Here is a 24,692-nt window from a genome sequence, read left to right on the forward strand (position 1 = left end):
ATTCAGAAGCACATGAATAAAGTTAGAATCGAAGACCTCAAAAGAAATCTCCATGATATGGACCACCCAATAAGGTTCAATGTAGGTTTTTCTATGGCAATACCACCTCTATCATAGTATCATGAGAGATACTAGTTTGAGCATGCCAAATAACCTCTAGCTATGGCTACAAAATAACCTAGTTTCGTTTTCATGATTGCAAAAATGTGGTATTTAACTTTGATTGGATAAGGAAATTTTGATAACTCTCATTCTCAAAGCCTCATATGTACAAAGAGTCCATCATGATTTACTTGCAATAGACTTGAAGGCTCAAAAGGACATGAGAGATATTAGTTTGAGAATGCTAGACAACCTCTAGCTATGGTTGCAAAATAACCTAGTTTAGCTTTAGATGCACAATTTGCATCACCCAAAGGAGAAGCATGCTCTATCTCAATGTTAAATTTACACATATTCATATCTAGAGCAAAACTTGGTTTCAAATGAGATTCAAGAGAAAATTGACAATGGATAAAAACAAACATTGATAAATCCAAAATGCAGGATTTGAAAAGGGAATGGAAGAGCACAAGAATATGATGGTTAAACTAGTTATACACACCTAACCTAATGGTGCTTAGGGAGCCATTCCAACACTACACAAATGGATGCCTAAATGTTGTAGGTCTAATTGCCATCTGGACAACGAGTTGAGATTGATTTACTTGCAAGAGACTTGACAATAGTATAATGATAAATACATCAACTAATATGACAATCAACTGATCTACAGTACCACCTCCACTTTAGTATAATGAGAGATACATCAACTAATGTGACAATGCCAAACATGCAGACACGTGCCAAGTCAAGTTAGATGTAGTCTAGATTTTGGAAAAGCAATTGCAAGAGGAAAAGGAAAAGAATGTAACACTAGAATTAGAACTAAAACAGGCTAGGGAGACACATCAAAATGAAGTCATGGATCTTAAGAGACAAGTTGAGTATAATGATATGCTTGGACACTCCAAAGTGTCTTTCAAATCGTTCAATCAATGGATAGTGGATATGTAGGATAAGGTTGATCCTGAAGTCCAAGCAATCATGCAAGATAATGCTAGTGCCGAGAGAATATCACTTGATGCAAGGCTATAACCTTTGTTGCAGATGGAGAAGCAACTTATGCATGATATTGAAGTAGATTTGGAAGGATTGGTCTTCATGCAAGAGGATTTGAATGTCATGAAAAGTCCTTTGACTATGCATATGCATGAGCAATGGCAATTAATTGGTAATGAGCTTGCTTAAGTAATTGCAAGAACTTATGGTGTACTTTAGTATGGTCTTATGTTTGAAAATATTAAAAGTTTAATTGAATAAAATAATAAACTTCAAGAATGGGTGGAAAATATGCAAGCAGAGCATGATAAAATGGTCAAAGTTTTTTCTTTTAGGAAGTTGACTGTTAATAAAATCCATGATATGGACATTAGTTTAGTTTTGGTTTTTGCAATTGATGTATTTGTGCCTACTGATCTGCATGATCCACCCAAAAATCAACCATTGACAAAGATTTTTAGTTTTCATACTCATGCAATAATTCATGAGTAGTATAGCTCATGAAGTAGTCATGTCTTTATGGTCATCACTCTCATCATTTTTTATTGACTATGTTTTTTTCTAACTACCTTTAGGGCCTCTTATGAAATTGCCTAAGAGGGCTATGGATATCCTAGAGAGGCTCTACCCATGGTTGCTCAATGTGGCTCATCTTGAGGCGAAAGGCTTTAGGTGGGGTATAACAGTACTCTCCAGATTAGTTCATTTTGTGTAAGGCATTTTTACTTCATGTACTAAGGGTTCATGCCTTGGCTATGGCTAGCCAACTACTGAGCTATGCCAAGTGTTAGGCCTTGAGATTATTGTCATACTTTACTCTTATATTTTTAGCATATGTCAATGTTTTTGAGTTTCATACGATTAGTTAGTCCAAGGAAATTATAGGAGTGATTTGGAATATCACAACTACACTTCTAGATTATGGAAATGTATTGGAGATAGAAATGAATCAAGATTGTGGATGTGTCGGGTGACTCGTTATGGGAAAAGTTACCATCTTTGCCTTCCTGTTTGGACCCTCTTTTAGGGTTTCTCTTGGTCCACTACCTATCTTTTAGGCTTGTGTTAACTCATGGCATTAGTCTTGCATGAAGTCCTGTTCACTTGGCATTCTACACTCACAAAGCCATGCTTGTGTATGCATGAACCCTCTTTTAGGCTTGTGTTCACTCATGGCATTAGTCTTGTATGCAATCCTATTCACTCAGCATTCAACACTCACAGATCCATTCTTGTGTATGCATCTCCAATCATGTGCATACTTTGAACCATCCCAGCCATAGTTGAGATCCTCTAAGCCATGTGTGTGTATCTCAGTTGTGTTCAACTATGAGCTTGCGAGTCTATCGCCATCTATGTTTTTGTCTCCTTATACTATCTACTTCTCTCTAGGTTTTCCCTATGTATTCATAAGAACCTTTAGTTGCCACCCAAGCCACATAAAGAGCTAGTCAAATATTTATTCAAGGTGTTTGACTCATTTCTTTTGCATTGGATTGCCGCTAGTGAGAGGGTTCAATCTATTTGCCCTATCCTTTCTCATATTTTCCCTCTAGGCCATTGGGGCTTTTGTACCTGAGATCTATTTCAGATGTATATAGCCACATCTAGGGCATATTTATGCATTTGTCTTAGCAATATTCAACCTTGATGCAAATTTGCGATGATATCCTTACATGGTACTACAACATAATACCTACATGTCACATAGATTCTTTTTTCTTATAAACACTCCACGAGAGCTATCAAAAAGGAGAGAAAAGATTATCAATTCCTTTCCTCATATGCTTATCAAGAATGTAACATAGGTATCATGCACTCATACAAGATATGGTGGAAGGGAGCTTCTTGGGCTCTACTCTCTTCTGTTATTTCTTAGTGTGTTCTCGCTCTTATCTATTGGAAATGATTGTGTGCCTTATATGCATGCACACCACACACGATTTCAACACTCCCCCTCAATCTCAAGTCACGAGGAAGATGAGTGCTTGGCTCCTCATGACTTGAGCTTGCATCACTCAAGCTATGTATTTCCATAGCTTGTCAAAAGTACTCTAGCTTCTCTGAGGCAATGACTTAGTGAAAATATTTACAACTTGCTCCTTAGTAGACACATGTTGTAGGTCTACATCTCCACTAAGCACCTTCTCACAAATGAAGTGATAATGGACCTCTATGTCTTTTGTGTGTGTATTGGGTTATAGCTAGCATGATGGTGTTGATGTTATCATAATAAAGAGGTAAAAGATCCATTATATCATAGCCAATCTTCTCTAGCCAGCTACATGCCAATGCAGCCTCACATGCTATTATTATTGCACCTCTATACTCAACCTCTGTAGAAAATAGAGCAATGGTAGGTTGCTTCTTCGACATCTGTGAAACTGCTATACCTAATGGATTGAACACATACCCTGATGTTCAGCTTCGATCAACTGCACTACTCACCCAATCTACATCTGTGTAGGCATAAAGGTTGGGCTGAATGTCTACCCTATAGTGCAATCCATAACCCACTGTAGACTTCACATAACGCATGATCTTGCTTAGTGCATCTAGATGTGGTTTCATGGGGGTGATTGCATAAACTCTCACAACTCCAACTACGTAGTTGAGATTAGGCCATGTAATGGTAAGGTAAACGAGACTTCCTACCATACACATGTACGTATTTGGATCCTCTATCTTCTCACCCTCATGCACTTATAACTTCACATTTGGATCAAGCAATGTGCTCATGGGTTTACATGTTTTCATGCCATAGTTTGTGAGCATATTTAATGCATACTGGCTCTATAACATCCATATATCAACTCCTTCTTTCAACACTTCAATACCAAGAAAGTATCTGAGCACTCCAAGATCCTTCATCTCAATTTTTTTCTACAATTGGCCTTGGACCTAAGTAATGAGTTGCTCATTATTGCCCGTAAGAATGAGATTATCAATATATAGAATGATGAAGACCTTATCACTCTCCCTAACTAATGCAAACAAGGAAGATTCTGATGGATATATATGAAATTGCAACTACTGTAAATAGCATGTAATGCAACATGCCATGCTTTCGGTGCTCTTTTTACCCCATAGATCACCTTATGCAATTTGTATACCCTATGTGGATACCTCTAATCCTCATATCCTTATGGCAGTTGCATATAGACTTCTTCAATCAACTCTCTATTCAAGAAAGCATTTTTCCACATCGATTTGATGCATATTCCACCTATTGGCTATAGCATGGCTATAGCCATTGCAACCACTATGTGAATAGTAGCCATCTTAGCCATCGGGCTGAATGTCTCCTCATACTCAATGTCATACTATTGTTCATAGCCTTTGGCCACAACTCTAGCCTTATACCTACTCACACTAGCATCAAAGTTATGATTTATCTTGTATACTCATTTCCATCTAAGAGCATTCTTGCCATTGAGCAATTCAACAAGAGACCATGTATCTTGTTGCTCTAAATCATCCATCTCCGCATCCATGGCCTGTACCCATTTAGGGCACTCCACTACATCCTCAAACTTCTATTCTTTTTCTTCCAAGACATTTGTCATATATGCATGATGTATAGCTGCAAATCCAACATATGTCAACAACCTGTGTACTGGGTATCTGACATGTGTAGAGCAGCGTGGGAAGCTAGCTTCTACTCCTCCCTATAGACCCATTTGCAATTCAAAATCTATTGTCACAGATGTCATTGATTGACTACTAACATCATCAACATGTGGATGGATATTAGGGCTTACAAAGCATGGGATTCTAAACTATTTGGCATTGATCTAGATCTTCTAAGCTCATAAGAATGGGACAAATTTACTCTTGTAATATCACCGGCATTATGTGCATTTCTCACCATTCTAGAGCCACTTACTTGTGCTCTCAATCGGCCCAAACCATGGACTAATTGTCTTTGTTGTAGTAACACCACTACATGAAGTACTTACAGTCCCTAACTGTGCATGTCCTTGCACTTGATTGCCATCTATATCAATGAATATATCATGAGTAATCATGACCGAAGTGTACCAACTACTCAACTCATCAAAGACTACATCACAACTAATGAAGCTCACGAGTAATTGGATTGTAACACTTGTAGCATTTTGCTTCTCCTACATATTTTCCAACAAAAACACACTTCTTTGCCTTGGGATCTAGCTTGTTCCACTTCGTATTATAGGAATGTGAACATAGCAAATGCATCCAAATACCTTAAAATGAGACACATTTAACTTGTATCTTGTGTACACTTCCTTTGGAGCCTTGTTATGTACTATCATTATGTGCGTCCTATTCATATTTAAACTACACACTATATTGCCTCTGCCCAAAAAGGTCTAGGTAAGTGTTTTTGATCGCAATGCTTTAGTAGCCTTAGCAATACTCCTATTCTTATTTTCTACCACACCATTATGTTGCAATGTATGGGCACATGAAACTTGACTTTATATGACATGAGAATCCGAGTATTGAGTGAATTCCTTGTATATGTATTCTGCCCCTCCATCTAAATGGATGGTAATAATGTACTTCCCAATATCATGTTGAATCATGCTACAAAAGAACTTAAACTTCTCAAACAGTTCAAACTTTTTCCACAAGAAATACACCCAAGTCTTCCTAGAAAAGTCATCCACAAATGAGATAATATTTCATCGTGCTCAGGGCCATACATCACTATGTACCAACTCTAGCACTCTCCATGCTCTCTTAACCTCCTTGGGAAATGGCTTGTGTGCTTGCTTGGCAAACTATAGCAAACACTAAAAATGCATGAAGGGCTTGTAGCCTTGAACAATGGTACACCTATAACAAGTCCTAACTTTGGAAGACTAGCCAATTGCTGAAAATTCATGTGGCCTATCTACTTATGCCACATCTCAATATCTAAAATTTCAATAGTATGCATGGCTAAATTATCATGCTTCTATTTGGGCATACTTACACAACTTAAGCATGCGGCCAATCTTCTTTCCATGGGCAACCACATACATATGGTTCTTCATATCCAAGACTAGACAACCATGCTTGTTGAAATGCACTTCTAGATCCCTCCATTTGATTGAATTAACACTAGATTCTTCATGATGCTAGATACATGCATAACCTTGCCAAGAGTTTGCTTAGCACCACTATCACTTTAAATAGGCACATTCCTAATGTGCTTAGTGTAAACATAAGAGACGTTCACTACTAGCTTCATGGTATCAAACCATTCAACATGCAAAGTCATGTGGTTGGATAAGAGTCCACGTATCACTCCTCATCTGCCTTTTACATAGGACCAAGAACATGCTACATTGTCAATAGATCACCACCATGTGACTAGTCTTCTAAAGCATAATTACTTTGGGGAATCTTCACTAAGCATACATCTACCTACTTCTTCCTACACTCATATACAGAATGTCCTGCAATGCCATAATAGTGGCAAGACCCAAGTTTTCTTCCATGTGCTTGGCCTCCACCATAGCCTCTATTTATCCCCCTACCTCTTTCATATCCACCTCTATTTTGATATTTTTGGCACAAACTGTGTGGCTAATTTTGTTGTCCCTAATAGCCATCATGGCCTTGGCCTCGACCTTGGCCTCTTGCATTACCACCACCACTTCTACCATGGCCACCTATAACCAATGCATGCCCATCCCTCTTGCTACTAGAGGTACCACTTATTCCTACAATAATACCTTCCTTTATCAATTTAATTTCTTTGCTAATAATTAGTAGGGGAATGAGATCATTAAATGTTGGTATATTCCCTCTCACTGAGATGCTAGTAATGAAAGCCTGATATTCCTTCCCTAAACCATGCAAGCATTCTACAATCACATCAACATCATCAACAGTAACTCCAAGGCTACCAAGCTGGTCCTTTCTTCTGCAAAGTAATAGATCACATCAAAGGGGTTAGGGATTGAGGCCTATTTCTCCAAAATCCATTTTTGTAGTAGCAAGATATGGCTTTTGCAAAAAAAAGGATTGTTATAGGGTTTCTCACAAACTAAAGATTCATAGATTGAAGGTCAAGTCCACCTCCACAACGTGAGCTCTCGCAAAGCCAAGCTTTGATACCATGTTCAAAGAGAGAGGAAGAGATAGACAAGAATGAGAGCCATGAACAAAGAGTAGTGTACTCTCTCTTCTTCCATTATTCATTTATTTTGTAACACACAAAGGTACTAAGTCTAAGTCACACATACAATGTACAAAAATAGGTCACTAACTAACCAAGCACCTCTAACATGAGTTAAGTTTACCGACTCATTATTACATTACACAAGACGATGATAGCTAGCTCTCCAACTGTACAACTAAGTTAGTGTAGATACTGAGCTTGAATCTCAACACTTGGTTGACTAGGGAAGGTTCTCATCATACAATCAGAGAGGCTGACTAGACTACCTTTTTAGGCTATAAAATGAAGACCCTTCCAATGGAAGTATTACAAATAAAACTCGAGGAAGTACGTAAAAAAGTCTTGCTCTCTTTAAAAATGTTGCATTCCTAGCCTATCTAAGCATTCATAATGATATAATTTATACCCCTACAACATTGCATGTCATGAGGGTGTTTGCAATATAAATTGTCTTGCATAAGGGTGCATATTTCTCAACATATTTAGCATACATTTTTTGTAGTTTTCCTATAGAATTAACATCATAATTCATTAGCGTAAAATTTATGCAAGCTATATCCTCATGAATAATGCTACATATTCAACATATCCTTTTATGCACTCATTTTCTACAATAATATCAAACTAGACATTCATAACTTAAGCATAGTGGGAAAATCACCATTTCTAGTTTGAGCTATGATTAAGGTGAGTCACAATGTTGAGCTTCTCTTTTCCTCAAGTGTTCTCTCTTGCCATGCTATTTATGCTCTTCATCCTTGGTTTTCTTCCTAGCTCCCTTTACTCTATCTTCCTTGTTATTATCAAGCTCCTTGGTAGGAAATTAATTAATAGCATCATGTATGTTGGTTAGTCCTCCTCCATTCAAGCCAAACATAGAGAATAGTGTTGTCAAAACCTAACTACAATAGAGTAGAAAAAAGGGGCTAAGTGAGGAGGATCAAAAGAGCCCAAAAGGAGAGAGAGAAGGTGAGATATGCAAATGGTGGAGATATAGAGGTTGAGAGGGGGAGCTTACAAGCAAGAAATATAAAAGGAACAAGAGAGGAGGATGGGAGAGAGGTTGGAAGGGAACTCAAAATCCTCCATAATTTTTGTAATACACGAAAATTTCCCAAAATCCCCCCCCCCCCAAAAAAAAAGTGATTAAAAGTCATCAAAACCCATATATACATATTTTTTGACCATGGATCAAACTATTAAAAATCATTTTTAAATGTAATAATTTTTTCTTGAAATTATACTTTCTAGTTTTAAGTTAGACTATGTATAGTAGTTGGAAGACTCATCATTTGACACTAAGAACTAAGTAGCATACCCCCAACTCCTCATAACTTTTGGATGTAAATATTTGTTTGAAAAATCATTTTAATATCAAATATAAGAAATCTAAGCAAATGTTTTATTTAAAAAGGAAAAACAAGTTTGTTAATCGGAGATAAGCCCCTCTCTCCTTACCTCCTCATGTAAAGGTTGAGCAAAGAGTATGCCAATGACCCCTTATGATGAATTGAGTACATATTTGCACAATAGACTAGTGCCTCAATTTTATGTTGAATGACCACTGTTCTTTTGACCGAACAATAGAACCATTCATGCATGATGTCCCTCACTCTTCACATATGATCTATCCAAACATCACCTTGGACACGCATGCTTGTCATGCCATCCTGAGGCCCCCTCATCATATCTCTTTACACAACCTTAATCCCAAGGATCTCACAAAGGGTACCATCAAGTCTTCTTTCCAATTCAATCACGCAAGGGAAACTTTAATCCCAATTACTCATTTGATGGATGGGCTCTGCATCCTAGTTATCCACGTTGTGACACAATATGGCCACTTCGTAAGCACCACCAAGGTCACCTCAATCATCTATGTGACATAAGGATCCATCATCTTAGGTGGTTACCATCAACAAATATCCTAGCATCAAGGGGAAAATGTGGGGACCATATTTTCTAAGCTCATCAAAGGAAAAGCAACCTGAACATTTGTCTTTCCAAATACATTACTTTGATCATAAACTTGGGTGCTTCTAGTCTTTCCCTTCAAGGACAAGTATCTTGACTTGCATCCAGCAAAAGAATGTTGCTCTTTGAATTGGTACATCCAGAATAGAACTATGAGCCCAGCTGGAGGGCTTTACATTTGAAGACCCCCAGTCTCCAATATGCTGCTTGATGCATCATATCCACTTTATTCATTTAGCAAAGCAACTGCTTCATTTAAGCCAGCTAACATGGCTGTTCCAGGCAACAAGATGATAATTATAAGTGCATGGGCCAACCCCGCTTCACTGTCATTCATCAACCTCACGGAATTGTGCTACTCTCAAAATTGTAAAAACTATGTGAGCTGAGTTGGAAAATCCATTTACCTTATTGTGACTAAAACTTGTCCTAAAATACCATCCTAAAATACCATCCTAGAAACTAAGTCTGCCAGTTGAGTTGAAATTTCCATATGCTTTATTGTAACTACGACTTTGTGAGTCCTGAAATACCATCCTCTTGGTTGAAGTCCTTCACTAACATTCATGACTATATCACTTGGACAACCTTTCTGATGATGTATCCTGCACTTTCACTTTCATGTTCAAAGATATTATCTTTTGAAGGCCGTTGTCTTTCTCGGTCTATATGCATTTAGAACTTGGTGGCTGTGATATACTTGACCTTACTGGAGCGCCATTTAATTAGTACTGTAAAACGCCTGACGGTATCAATTTGCCTTACGAACCTGGTCAACTTCTTACCTAATTAATTTTTGAAGAACTAAACCCCATATCTACAAAACATGATCCTCAAGTAGCTGTTCATTTTCAGTTGGCAATAAAAGTTATCGTGTGGATATTTGACGAAAGGTGCATGCATATTGACTGCCTTTACAAAGCTGCTTTGGCTTAGAATACAAGTATTAAAAGCTTACTTGCTGAACCAAAATTTAAGATACTTAAACTTGCACTGCATGAAATCCTTCCCAAGGCAGCTGGGAACACCATGTTTTGTGAAGCATGTAGCTCTCCTCCAAATAAAAGCATCTTATCACTCGCAACGATACAAAACTCAATTTGAAAGGAAAGCAATTGATCATTTTATGTTAGGTCTTGAATCTGCTAACAAATCCTGATGAGTACATCTGAAGGATGAAACAATTTGAAACATCTATTCAAATATAAGAACTCTATTTGCACAGATACTGTTGGTTCTGTTTCGTCCTCCTTTGATAGAACCGTTTACAATGTCATTCAAGTCAGTGTTTCATTAAGCATAATAATTCAAGCTAGCTTTCTTCTTCGCCTGTACTTGAATAATCCCTTCATTGAAATCTTCATGAGTTACCTACAAAGATATTACAAACAACATTGAAGTGCCAAACAAACACCAGATACCTTCTAGACAAAGTCAGTAAATCTGTAGCACCCCGACAATCCATTCCAATGCTAATCCTTGATCATATGATACAAGCCATCAAATCAACTGCACTAGACCAAGATTACCTCATTTGCATCACGACGTAAGGCTAACATTCCAGCTTCCACACACACTGCTTTGAGCTGGGCCCCGTTAAAGTCATCAGTTGACCTGGCCAACTCTTCAAAGTTCACATCCGGGCGAACATTCATCTTTCTAGAATGGATCTGCAACATTACAGCTAAATTCTCAGATTTGAAAATACTTCTTGCACAGCACAAGATTTTTTTTTTCTTCTTTCGCCCCTTCAACAAACAAACTTTCTTGCCTGCAAAATTCTAGCTCGAGCTTCTTCTGTAGGATGTGGAAACTCAATTTTACGATCCAACCGGCCAGATCGCATGAGGGCGGGGTCTAGTATGTCAGCACGATTGGTAGCAGCAATTACCTGAATAGGATTTCAGAATTGCAACATTCATATATGTGAAGATCACAATCATTTCAACATTCACACCATAAAGCTAATCAAGGTTGTTAAGCCTCCTAGGTATGGGCATAAGATGAAAGCAGTCGCAGAAAAAAGTGCATGCTTCAAGTCTTGCACTTACACAGCTACGGGCATCTCAGAATCAAACAAGCAGTTAAACAAACAAAAACTGCATTAATGTGGAACAACAGAAAAAGAAAATGGGCACTCCTCTTCCAAGACCAAGCACATTATCTCCATACCCGGATACGATCATCACTGCTGAATCCATCAAGCTGATTTAACAGCTCAAGCATGGTTCGCTGGACCTCCCTATCACCACTAATCTCACTGCACATACGTAAGTAACAGATAAGCATATGAAAGACAAATGATCACTACTGATGTCTTCCACCGTGTTAAGACGTACATTCAGATTTAATCAAGACCCTAGTACTCAACTTTTCATTCCAATTCTTTAATCAGCTCATCCATTGTACTCAGAGCATATGACCTACCTATCAAAACGCTTAGTTCCAATGGCATCAACCTCATCAATAAAAATAATGCAAGGGGCCTTCTCTTTGGCAAGTTGAAATGCATCCCTGACAAGCTTTGCACCATCTCCAATAAACATCTGAAAAACACATTATTTAATCAGATCAAGAAATATCTGAATTGAAGCTTCCTCTGAGACAACAAAATCTGAGCAATGCCTCACCTGTACAAGTTGAGGACCAGCAAGCTTCAAGTAAGTTGCATCTGTCTGAGCAGCACATGCTCGAGCCATAAGTGTCTTACCAGTTCCCGGGGGTCCATAAAGTAGCACACCTTTTGGTGGGCGGATGCCCAGACTTTGAAATCGCTCCTTGTGCGTCATAGGTAAAACAATTGCCTCTTCTAGCTCTTGTATCTGTGAATATGTCAGAGTATATGAGACCAATTAGAACACACGTATTACACAAAGCAAAAAAGCAATGCACTTCATTTAAACTTCTGCTTAACAATTCAAGCATTTGCACAACATATCACATTGTAGCACCAAGTATAGCCTAAAAACTCAGGTCAGTAGCAACACTCACCATCCCTTGCACAAGAGCTCAACTTAACAATCTGAGTATTTGTCAACAATACAACCACATCTAGCCTCCTATGAGCCAGTGCTTTGTCACATCATAATGCAAGCCCCTAGAAAAATGAATAAGCCCATGACTATACCTGCATCAGTCACCAAACCCATGCCACTCCCAAGAAACCTATGAGTCTTACAAAAACAGATGTTACTTCTCACACACACACATGAATCAACAGTCTGATAAGTAAGTGCAGTGTATGTGTTTCTGTATCTATGCATGTCTGTACATGAAGGTCCAGAAATCAGAACAGTAGAATGACTAAAAAGAAGGCTCCCTCCCCCTCACCCGACTGATTAATATGCATCACTGGATTAGAGAAAGTCATTCACCTGTTTATCAAGACCTCCAATATCTCCATAATCTTCAGTAGGTTTTTCATCAACTTCCATAGCCTTCACTCGTGAGTCGTACTCAGAAGGCAATGTGTCTAAAATCAAATAGCTGTCTTTGTTAACTCCAACCAAATCTCCAGGTTTCAATGTATTTGGATCTACCAAACCAACAACTGGAAGAAATATCGTCTATCAACAAGCAAGAGAGAAAATCATCAGCACAAGTTTCACATCAGACATCAAGTTTATTAGACACTATACAGCTTATGACAGTACAAGAAAAGAAAAGTCTGCTTACTCTTCATTCAAATTGGTCAAATAAGGTGCAACTATCTTACATTAATGAGCTAAAATTTTACAAACCCATAAGTGTTTCTTGTACTAAAGATACAAAACAAATATGACCAAGTTTAAGCTGCAAACATAAGTGCTAGTAAAAGTTGAAATCATGGTCTGATCGTCAGAAGGAACTGATCTCAATACATTGGTACCAAGCCCTAGGGGCTTACTTCAGGCCATAGAGGGCCTTCTGCAAGCGATAGACATGGTCCTCCTTTCCAAACACACGGAAGTCTGGAGGCTAATCTACATAAATCTCCTCCTATAAGATGACATTCAGGTGTTAGAATTTGTCAATTCTGGGCAGTGCCCATGTAATTCATGTGGTGTGGACACTTAAATAAATGTCGCTTTAGAGAGAGAGAGAGAGAGAGAGAGAGAGAGAGAGAGAGAGAGCATGTGTGTGTGTGTGTACCTAGTGGCTTAACATTAAAATTACAGGCAAACTAATCAAAGGACCAACTCCTCCCAGTTGGCTTCATCACTCCAGTGGATCGGGCAGAGTGGATTGTGCCCATTGTCATCATTCCCAAGAAAAACAAGAAGCTTTGAATCTATGTAGTAGAATACATGAAGCTAAATTCTGCAACCATTCCAGATCTGTTTCCCATTGTGTACCTCGACAACATTCTCGATAAGGTTGCTGGTCACGAGATGTACTCATTCCTCGATGGATTTGATGGTTACAACCAGGTCATGCTTGCTTTGGAGGATCAAGCTAAAATTTCTTTCATCACGGCATAGGGTGACTAGAGAGAGTGAGCTTAACTCTAGGCAATTGGTGGAGGGTTGCCTAGGGCAACCCTTGACCTAACTTAGGTTGTACCTTCACTCTTTTTCTCAGTTCAGCAAGTGCACTCTACACTCTTGCTTCAGCTCACTTACTGTCAATGTCTCATTTCTCCCTCCATAGTTGGTGCAATTTTTCTCTCCTTTGGTATCAGAGCAACTCTTGCGTGGGTTCTGTTCAGCCACCACCAGCCAATACCGCTCTGCCCGAGGTCATACCACCATCAGCCCTTGTCCCGTGTGAAAAAGAGCCTGCCAGCCCAACAATCCTCAATCCGTTGTTGTCAAGCTCGTTGGCAATGCTGGACATCATCACCTCCTTGAGCTCCATTGTCTGGTCTACTTGAACTGCTACCCCGTCCGCATTGCACTTAGCCAGCGCTGCCGCCACCTATGCTGGACATCATCACCTCCTCAAGCTCCATTGCCTAGTCTACTTGTGCCATCCACCGTCTGTAGCTCCTGTTCACCCAGCCAGTGGCACCCTGTGCCTATCAACTCATCTCCACCACCAACTGACCAACGTTGCCACCTTCTTCCTCCTGTGCAGTGCTCCTTGTTGAGAAACCCTTCACCTGCAGTTTGCGTTTTTGCGTTTCTGCGTTTTGCATTCAGGGTTTGCAACCCCAAAAAGGGGCACCATCCTAGATTGACTGCCTATTTATAGGCCACTCTCTCATTCATTCCTCACAGCTGATTCATTCAGTCCGTCACCTCTTCTCTCCAGCCTCTCCACTACCCTCACACCCCTTCAGGAGAACATTGTGGTTCGTGGTTCGTGGCTGTCTTCATCATCTTCCTTGTGCTACGACACCCTTGTTCCCTTGTATCACATTCACTCCATGATTCAGAACTTCATCATTCCATTCATCAGAGTTTTTTTCTCTCTTCTCTTCTCCATGTTTGCCGAGTTCACTCTGTGTTTCTCCCCGCAAACCCTACTGTCTCGCTGGTCCGTCATCTTTTGACATGGTATCAGAGCTGGATCTGCTCACCTAGCAGCGAAGATCCTCCACTCTAGTGAAGGCAAAGACCAGCGACGGGTTCGGCATCCACTTATCTTCTTCTTTCGTTACATCAAAATCTCGTTTTTGCAGGTTTCAGGTGTTTTCAGCTTGCTGCCCACACCCCTTTTGCGGAGGACATTGCAGCCTTAGCTGTCCCTTGCTGTCATCTACAGTCTGGCACCTGTTTCCAGCCTTCCACCTGCAGTTTGCAGCTGTTTACAGCAAAGCAACTGTTGCTGATCACTCTCCATTCAGAAAACAATGTCATTTTTTCAGATTCCAGGTATTTCAGCTTGCTGCCCACACCCCGGACGCGGAGGACATCGCAGTCCAAGCTGGCCATTGCTGTCTACAACAATTTGGCGCCTGTTTCTAGCCTATCACACACTGTTCGAAGCTAATTTCAGCATATTGACTGCTGTTGCTGTTTTTTTCCTGCGTTTTTAGTATTTCTCTGTCCTACAACCTACGTTTTTAGTCTTTCTCTCTCTTGCAAGTTGTCCTGCCTGCATTTATAGTCTCTCTCTCTCCTCACCTGCATTTTTCTACTGGTTGCAATCTCTTACTGCTGGTCGCATCCTCCTCCCACTGGCAGCTCACTTCCAACCCTTCCACTGCCCTCCCACCCCTTGAGGCGGACATTGTGGTTTGTGGTTCATGGTGGCTGACCTCTTCCTTCTTCAGCAAGGCACACTGGTATCCGTGGCTTCTTTACCAACAGATAACCAGACTACTGGGTGCTCCTACTATGGCATCACCGGACACACCACCAATGCTTACCGACTTCGACCCTTGCTCCCCACCCCTCCGGAGTATATCCATCTTCCACCAAGCACTCCTTGTGCCACCTCTCCTTTCTAGGCCACAAAGATTGTTCTGCATCGGCTATCAGAGTACTATGCTCAAGGCAATAAGACGCATCCAATGCGCACTAAGTCCTTTCAAGCACATGGAGGATTGATTGGCACTAAGACATCCTGGAGATCGTTGCAATGCCAACGGCAGTCTTCTCCCACTTATTTTCAAGTACAATGGCTTCCACGACCTACAGATCTGCGGTCCGCTCCATCAAGAGATAGTGATTGTTTGATACTATCTCCTCGTCAGTCTACTCCTTCGAGAGACAATGGCTGCTCGATTCCTTCCTCTTCTTCGACTACCCAATCCACTCCACTGAGAGACAGTGGTTGTTGCCCACCTCTTGCTCATTCTAAGCCCTACCCTTCCCCACCGTCGACTACTCAGGATCAAGAGGCTACCTCTGGAAGCTCTTCAACATCCTAGATACCTTCTTCGGCACGATTGGCGGCACTTCCTTCGTCATTAGACATTTCGGAGTCCATGATCCATGAGTTTTTGGATTCCCTATCTACTTCAGAGGGGGATGTTATTTCTTTGCCCTCCGAGGGGGCATCTGCTTCTTCTTCCACTTCAGCGGGGGACCCTCCACCTCCCACCTCAGGGGGGGGAACCTACTCCACATGAAGTTCTTCACCCATCCTCTACTTTCTTGGGGTGGCTATCTTCGACCAGTCATCTCTTCTACTGATACCCAGGATTTTCAGGTACCACCTAGATCGGAACCTCGGAGGTTTAACCGCGACTTGGTGACAAGGCCTTCGTATTCCTTCCAACATGGATACACGAAGCTAGTGGCTTCTTTCCCGAGGTTGAGTTTCAGGTTCTCCAGTTCACTCTGTCTATTGTTCTTTATTGCAGGTTACCTTTCACGTGGAAATCTTGGATCTTAAGAATCCTCTATATCTTCTTCCTCTTCTTCTCTTCTTGCCTTGGTCACTTGGTCCGCATGGAGCCCCCTTCCGAGATCAAGTACGGACATATCCTTATGGTTCTCGACACCACACAAAATCCGACATTCCTCCTATGCATTGCATGTTTTCATCATCTTTGTACTAGGGCACTTGGGCAAGTGACCAATTTTCCCACGAGGGACACTGTCCAAGTGACACCTGCTGCATGAGCATTCTTCAATATGTAGCATTGCATCTCCACCTCACTCTTCTCTCGTTCCCCTTTTTGGGCCTGAGAGGGGGTGTTGAGAAACCCTTCACCCGCAGTTTGCGCTTTTGTGTTTCTGCATTTTGCGTTTAGGGTTTGCAGCCCCAAAAAGGGGCACCATCCTAGGCTGACTGTGTCTATTTATAGGCCACTCTCTCATTCATTCCTCACGGCTGATTCATTCAGTCCGTCACCTCTTCTCTCCAGCCTCTCCACTACCCTCACACCCCTTCACGAGGACATTGCAATTCATGGTTCGTGGTTGTCTTCATCATCTTTCTTGTGCTACGGAACCCTTATTCCCTTGTATCACATTCACTCCATGATTCAGAACTTCATCATTCCATTCATCAGAGTTTTTTTCTCTCTTCTCTTCTCTTCTCCATGTTTGCCGAGTTCACTCCGTGTTCCTCTCCGCAAACACTACTATCTCGCTGGTACGTCATCTTTTGACACTCCCACCACCTACTCCAATCAAGCCCACCAACTCCACCTCTTCTAGCCCGCTCCCTCACTCTTGCAGCTCCTGCACCATGCGCTGCTTGCAACATTTATGTTGTTGACTATCACCACCAAGCCACCCAAAGGTCCCAATCTATATACGCATCCCGAGGTGCCAAGATTTGGGGCTTTTCATCGATTTGGCCTCCAACATACGGAATGATACCCGACAACCAAACCTTGCACAATTTCATCTCGATTTGCACAAGAAATTTAGCGCTTTTTAGTCTAGAGGTATCTCCCCTCCCCCAATCTTGAAACTATAGTAAAGACTTTGGTTATATATGTTGAACTTTGGAGATGAGTAAGCTAGTATAAAAGACGTCATATTTCAAAGATAGAAAATTAGTAATGAGTGACATAGCCATATCTTTCAATGATCTCCTACCATGGAATGCAAGCTCATCTTGTAGCTCCATTTTGTTCGTATGATTATTCATGGAAGAAGAATCATCAACATATAACATTTGAAGCTTCTTCCCAGGGGTAATGTAGTATGCAAGATCTTAACTTAATATAGAGAAAATAACTTTGTCTAGACCTCCATTGCAAACTAGATTCTATGAGCATGCACAAGGACTAAATATTGGCAACTCATAAAAAGAAAAGACCGAGCACCAAAATTGAGTCACACCCAAAGAACCGTCTAATTGAGAGTCGATCCAATAAGAGAATCCTCCATTGAACAAGAGATAAGGATAATAATAAAGCCTATAAATCAAAGATATCAAGAATGCGCTCCACTTTGTAAGACCAAAGGGAGTAGTTTGTGTTATCCAAAAGATCTTTCTCAAGCAATGTGAAAAGAACAAACACCTGCACAAATGGTGCCATGATGGCCATGCGAGGTCCTTCAATAGGAGAACAATTAGAAACAAAAGAGAGAAGATCGGGGTAAACAAGGTTGCTTTGATCTTTTGAACCTATCAAAATGCCAATCTCTGTTGGATTGAGGCTCTAATCTTCAGTCTCCTTCACATCAATCCTCACGATCTTGACAATCATGACAATCTTCATAACAATCTAACTAATGAGCCTATCAATCTACAAAGTATCGGTTAGTGCCATTAAAGCTATTGAACTTGAAATCCATTTAGGCTTCAAAGTATCTACACAAACACACAAAGAAACTAATGTGTTTTGATGCCGGACTGCCTGAACTACGGAGTGATCAGCTACACTACTGCAACATAGGGTGGAAACTACTACATTTTGATGTGATGAGCTGCCTAAATAGAGACATAATCAGGTACACTACTACAACATAGGGTATAGATGCTTTGCACAATGCCTAAGAGAGCCAAAACTGTGCATGAAAAGTTACATTTGATGAAGCCAAAGCTGACAGATATTATCGCCGAGACAAGGAACAATTGTCACCCTCACCTAGACGGCTGACTCAGACACAAACAATCTCCATACAAGAACAAGATATGCATAGCCTCCTACTCATAGAGACCTCTAGGTCCTCACTTTTTACAGTGATACCATGTGAGAGTACGCAATGGAACAAGAACGCGAACACAAAGAGAGGAGGGAAGAGAGAGACTGATATGAACACAACAAATAGAAGAAGAAATCTGCATTGATTGGAAATGAAAAGCTGAATAAAATGTGGACTGATCAATCCCTGCACACAGCCGAAAACATTGGTGGCACATTGCATCAGGTTGATGATGGAAGAATGCACTCGCTGATGAAGAGTGCTGAACCTGCAAAAGTTGAATGCAGCCAAGTGTGGGAGGCTGCCTTAAATATGGGAAGCAGAACCAAACTTGCCAACCTGCCCAGATCAATCGTGTACAACCTATACAGACCAGCTGCCTAAAAATGGGCCATCTGCTATTTGGGCAGCTGCAATTAATGCAGCTGCCTGCCCCAAACCAGATCACCAGCTCACATATGTGAATGCAAGCCTGGGCAGCATAAAATCAAAATGCACTGACCTAGATGAGTGGCGGTGAGCATGAACACGACCCAAAAACAGAATGCACACTAATGAAAGGGCTGGATACAGTAAGCTCCTCCATCTCCATCAAACTCAGACGGAGCTCACAACCAGGAAATGCCCAACATGAAATAAAACAGGCTAACACCGTGTTAATGGTGACGTGAGAAAAAAACTTTTCTTCTATGGTTAGATTAGCATGTACTTACTTGCCGTGTAGAAGTCTTGAGGACAACACATTTCCCTTTCCTTTGAGAGTCAAGATCCACATTTGCACCATCTTCTTCAGCCTCGTCCTCTGGACTAATATCTAGAATCTGGAAAAAGGTAAATTGCTCTGAGACAGTCATTCCTCTGCAATCACTAAAAAGATAAACAAACTTCTCAACTCTCCATACCTCCACAATGTTGCCGACAAGATAGGGCAGCTGCTTATTGAGCTTAATCTTTTCTTGATTCTCTTTAGTCTTTTCACGTATAGCATCTAGTTCCAAAGTCAGGCGTTGTGATTCATCCTGTACACCAGTACCATAGTTCAAGGATATGATATGAATAACTGGTAAGGACATGATTATGTTATGTATTTTTCTCTCTAAACAACCATTGCAGCCTCCTAGGGCTTCAATTGGCCGGGTTCGCGACATACAGTAACAAGTGAAGCAGGTCCTTAGGCAGCAAATACGTTGAACCTAAGACCTTCGGTGCAAGTAAATTATGTCGAAACAGCTGAAGGAAAGCCCTTGCCGCAGGGGAATAAGAAAAGATACCTTAAGAACTCGGATTTCATGATCAAGCAGGCGGCTCGCTCGGATTAGGTCTTCTGTGGACATGGAAGCCAGTTCATCGTTCGAGTCATCAAATATGTCTGCTTCGATCGAATGCGCCATGGCCTGTTGCCAACAGAGCGATCAGACGAGCGACAAAGGCCCGCGCTGCAGATGCAGGAGGGAGACTTCACACGGCTTCCTTCTGTAAAAAATGAGAATATGACAGGCCTTTAGAGTTTGCCTGGAAATTACACTTGAAGGTCATATAAATTTTTATAGGAATTCGGGGGTCCTGGTACCTTAAGAAAAACGCATTTTTTTTAACTTTTATATTAGTTTTTACTACTTAGGGCCTTAACTAGGGATTAATGTTTGCTTGTGACCTATTGTTCTTTATCTTTATACTTTGATCGGGAGGGGCTTTTTAGAAACTGGACATGTTAGCTTAACGGCCATTGCACATGACAAACTGCAATGAACCTGTTTGGTTGAACTGATCACTAGTTGTGATTCTACCTATGCAAATTGACACACGTGAAGGGCTAGTCTCACCAAGTTACTACATCGCAGAATGTCAATTTTGGCTTCGCTTTTTAATTTTGTGACACCAATGAAAAAGCTGTGTGTGGTGTTGATGTTGGTTTAACAATGCAATTTGTCATGCGCATTGGTTTTCCCCATGAGAACTGAGAGGGCCTTGGTCGAGAACTATGAGTCCAATGCCATATCACAAAAGTATTAACTATGGTAACCTTTTTTCACCACAGTACCTCATGTGCAAGGGCTTTGAGCCAGCTCACCATGGCCACTTGAGATTGTAACCATGGTAGAAACTTTCATACACAAGTCAGTGATGGTAGGTAGATTGGGAAAAAAGTATTGTGAACAAAATACCAACATCTTGTTGATGCATAAACATTTTTTGAGTTTAACCATAGTAGCTATCTTGAACATTTGTTTTCCCCAAAGTTATCAAAAGAAGAAACAGTTAACTAAAGGTTAAGGATATTCTCTTTCCATATCGGTGGTTCTCACCATGGTGAGGCATAGAGCCTTAATGTGCATGGGCCTTCATCGGTAATGCTTACTTGTGAATGGAGTGGAGGCTTAAATAGCACAATTGTAAACACAATTCTAAAATATGATTTGGCACATCAATATGTTGAATATATGGTTGAAAAATGCTTATATCTTTAAATAGCAACTCTTATTTTAAAAACTACTATGAAAAGGAGACAAGCATCTTGTTGACACAAATACATTTTTTGAGTTCAACCATAGTAGGTGTCTCGAACATTGGTTTTTCCCAAAGCTATTTGAAGAAGAAATGGTTAACTAAACGTTAAGGATATTCTCTTCCCATTTTTGGTAATCCTAAGCTTGGTGAGGCATAGAGCCTTGATTTACATCAGCATTCAGGAATAATATGCTGACTTGTGATCAGAGTGGAGGCTTAATTAGCACAATCATAAACATGATTCTAAACTATGTTTTGGCATATCAATACATTGAATATATGGTTGAAAAATGCATATATGTTTAAGTAGCAACTCTTGTATTAAAAAACCTTCTTGTTGATTATTTAAAGGCATAGAGTGTTAACTTACACTTTTTATGAATTGTGTTTTAAACATTTGAATTAAGAATTTTTGACTCAGTAAATCATTAATGGTTTACTTAGCACTACTTTTGTAAAAGGGCATAAAAACATCCTTGACAAAATATCATATCGGGCAGATCTTAGGTCAATCATGCACCATTCTATCATTAATCATCATAGAGAACTGTCATTTTCCTAGAACTTTACATGCTATAATAAGTTAACCATGTTATTAATGTACGCAATGTTTTATTTCTAATAGAGAATACCTCTTCCACTCACTAGGAGTCAAGGTGCATGCAGATTGAATGTTGCATGATCTAGTGAAAATGTAAATCTTTGATATCTATATCTAAAACCATGCCATTGAAAAAACTTTAGCAATGCAAGCCTTTAACATTCTCTTAGAGCTATGTCACATTAACTAGGCATAAGAAAATACTCATTACTTTGTCCACCATGATCAAATTGGAAAAGGTACTCAATGGTACACATATAATTGAGTCTCAAATTTGACAAAAGTAGATATAAACCATTCACTTACTAGGTCATATCTTTTAAGATGAGTCCTATTCACACAAGGCTAGACAAGCTTATGCTATACTCAACATTGGGTGATTGACTATGGTTTGAGACTTGAGCTTAATTGCATTTTGGTTCAACTTCTATGTAAGGTATAAATGTGAAAATCAAGAGGGGAATTGCGAAGGAGAATTGTACTCACAAACATCTTGAGTAATTGCTAGCATTTTGACACGTTGTTTTCATGCTCTTATATGGATATCTTGTATGGGTGCATGTGAATATTGCCTTAAGATGTCAGTCACACGTGCCTAATCATCTCATAAATTATAATAGGAAAGAGAATGTGCTTCACACTTGTTCATCAAATGTCACCATAAATATGTCGCTTGATGTGGTCATATCATAAGCCTCTCTGCCTTCTTTCTCCTTCATCATGATAAGATTGATTGTTGTTTTGACAATCATCCCTAAGGCACTTAACTTTTATTAGATGCTTCATTAAGACCACTTGTAGACAAGGGGAATATGCATTTTGTGAGCATGGGAGGCTGATCTCTATCACTTTGTTAGCATTGCCCTAAGGCAATGGTTAGTGGATGGTGAGGGAGGGGATTCAATGGCTTTGAAGGTTAGCCTGATGAGGAAATTACACATGGCAAACTTTTTCCTTTTTTATTTTGCAAAAGTATTTTTCTTATTTTTATTGGGAAAAACAAGTTTTTATAGAGAAAGTGATGCAATTGGCAAGTGCATGTTCAATGATGTGCATTGATATGATGGCCACACAAAGATTGATATAATAAAATGCATGACAAGCATCAACCATTTCCACCATCAAAATATTTCTTAAAATAACCTTCTTGAATAAGAAATTTTATCCAATAATAGAAAAAACAAAAACAAAAGTAGCCAATTTCCTTAATTTCTTCAACAATAGGCAATATAGATTTGCATGTAGAATACTTTGACATTGTAACTATGACAAGTGCAGATACTAAATGAAAGTAAAAGTGACACTTATCTATGTTATTAATTTTGTTTAGAATATTCCAAACATTCTCTTTGACATCGAACATGATGACCATCTATTTTTATGTGTTTTCCATGATAAATTAGGAAGCTCCATCTAGTTTATTAAGATTCAAGATTCTTTCTCTTAACCATATTGTCATTTCAACCTGCAATATTAGAGCTCATGCAAACTTTTGATGAATATGCTTTCATAACCATTGTCAAGGCAAGAAAAGAAATGAAACAAGCAACACTCACATGAACTAAAGCATGAGTAAGAGGATAAGGAGAGAAGCTCCCCTTCTCTCACACTTGCTCAAGCTACCTTCCTTACACACACCCTCTCTTGTATGCTAGAGAAGAGGAGAGAATAATGAATGGAGTCCGTGACTTAGCACATATGAATGAGCTTTCTACTTATCTTTACTCATTGTTATTATTTTTTCTCGATGGACACCCTTAACCCTAATGCCTCTCTTTTCTATTTATAATGTTTGCTCTTTAGCCAAAGCTTTCATGGCTTATCGCAAGATCTACATGCTTTTCTTTTGATATAATTTGCATAGGAGAGAGCCCATCATTTGATTTTACAATGAATAGTTGAAAAGTAGAATGATTTATAATTACCCTATTGCCACCTTCATATTTTCTTGTCATGCATGTGCCATTGCTTTTTAGATTCCCTTTATGCTATTTTACCATTGCTTTGTGATCTTCGCAACAAATGGAGCACATGTTTCAAAGCTTAGAACACTTCTAATATTATTGAATAAACAAACATCATTCAAATGGAGCGATAGTAGCATTAGGAAATTCTTTCAATTGTTGCTAAAGTTGTAGCCTAATGACAATTGTATGCTGGAATATTGTCTAGAAACAAAGAAGGTGCTTTCATACTTTAAATTGGACGTTCATGCATGCCTAAAAGATTACATTCTCTTTTGAAAAGGATAGGAAGGCTTATAGATGTGCCTCCCAAATGTGAAAGTCATCAATGTCAATAAGTTCATTGAGAAAACAAGGTCTCATGTTAAGTTTTGCACCATTGTCCTCTCATTCCTCAATTGAGTTGTATGTTTTCATATGAATCTATTTCTATTTGCATGTTGCACTTGTCGATGTAGTTGACATGGCTATCTATGATAAATTTAAATGGGCATCCCAATAGGATGGTGATGCCCACTCCTTTTGTGCTTGTGAGAATATAGAAGGGGACATGAATGATCTTTGTCAATTGTATGTTACACTTTTCTGACAATGAGTAAGGTTGGCCTCCGTATGGTTGTAGCTTTATTGGTTGGCCTAATCCTTGCTAATAATAGTATAAAAAGGTGTTATAATCAACATCCTTCGTCAATGAGTGCATCATCTATGAGCTCATTGTTGGTAGCCAATTGGATTCGAGGATAAGCGAGTGGTGTTAGAAGGTCATTCTCCACTCCCAAGTTATTGATAATGGCATGTCAGACATTGAAGGTTCTAGGTAAAATACTAGTTCGGAACTAGTGTGGGCTAAGTTGTGTATATTGCTCCATTTTTTCATACCATGTTTGTTTGTCACCATGATAGCACGTATAGGA

The 24,692-nt window shown here is 39.7% G+C and overlaps 1 protein-coding gene across 1 annotated transcript; it reads right to left on the bottom strand.

Moving 5' to 3' along the window:
- Positions 1–10,403: 10,403 nt before the first annotated feature.
- On the bottom strand, positions 10,404–20,221 carry LOC148033003 (26S proteasome regulatory subunit 6A homolog). The gene is made up of 10 exons (XM_087683702.1): positions 19,977–20,221; positions 19,608–19,724; positions 19,419–19,526; positions 12,604–12,795; positions 11,860–12,051; positions 11,657–11,775; positions 11,402–11,489; positions 11,001–11,120; positions 10,759–10,899; positions 10,404–10,600 (listed from the first exon to the last, which is right to left on the bottom strand). Exons 1-10 carry the CDS (start codon positions 20,094–20,096, stop codon positions 10,523–10,525), a joined length of 1,275 nt encoding a protein of 424 aa, XP_087539828.1. The 5' UTR covers positions 20,097–20,221; the 3' UTR covers positions 10,404–10,522.
- Between the last annotated feature and the right edge of the window lie 4,471 nt (positions 20,222–24,692).

The sequence above is a fragment of the Lygodium microphyllum genome, chromosome 8 (genome assembly GCF_053477565.2).
Source record: "Lygodium microphyllum isolate KBCC chromosome 8, Lygodium_microphyllum_v1.1.10, whole genome shotgun sequence".
Lineage (NCBI taxonomy): Eukaryota > Viridiplantae > Streptophyta > Polypodiopsida > Schizaeales > Lygodiaceae > Lygodium > Lygodium microphyllum.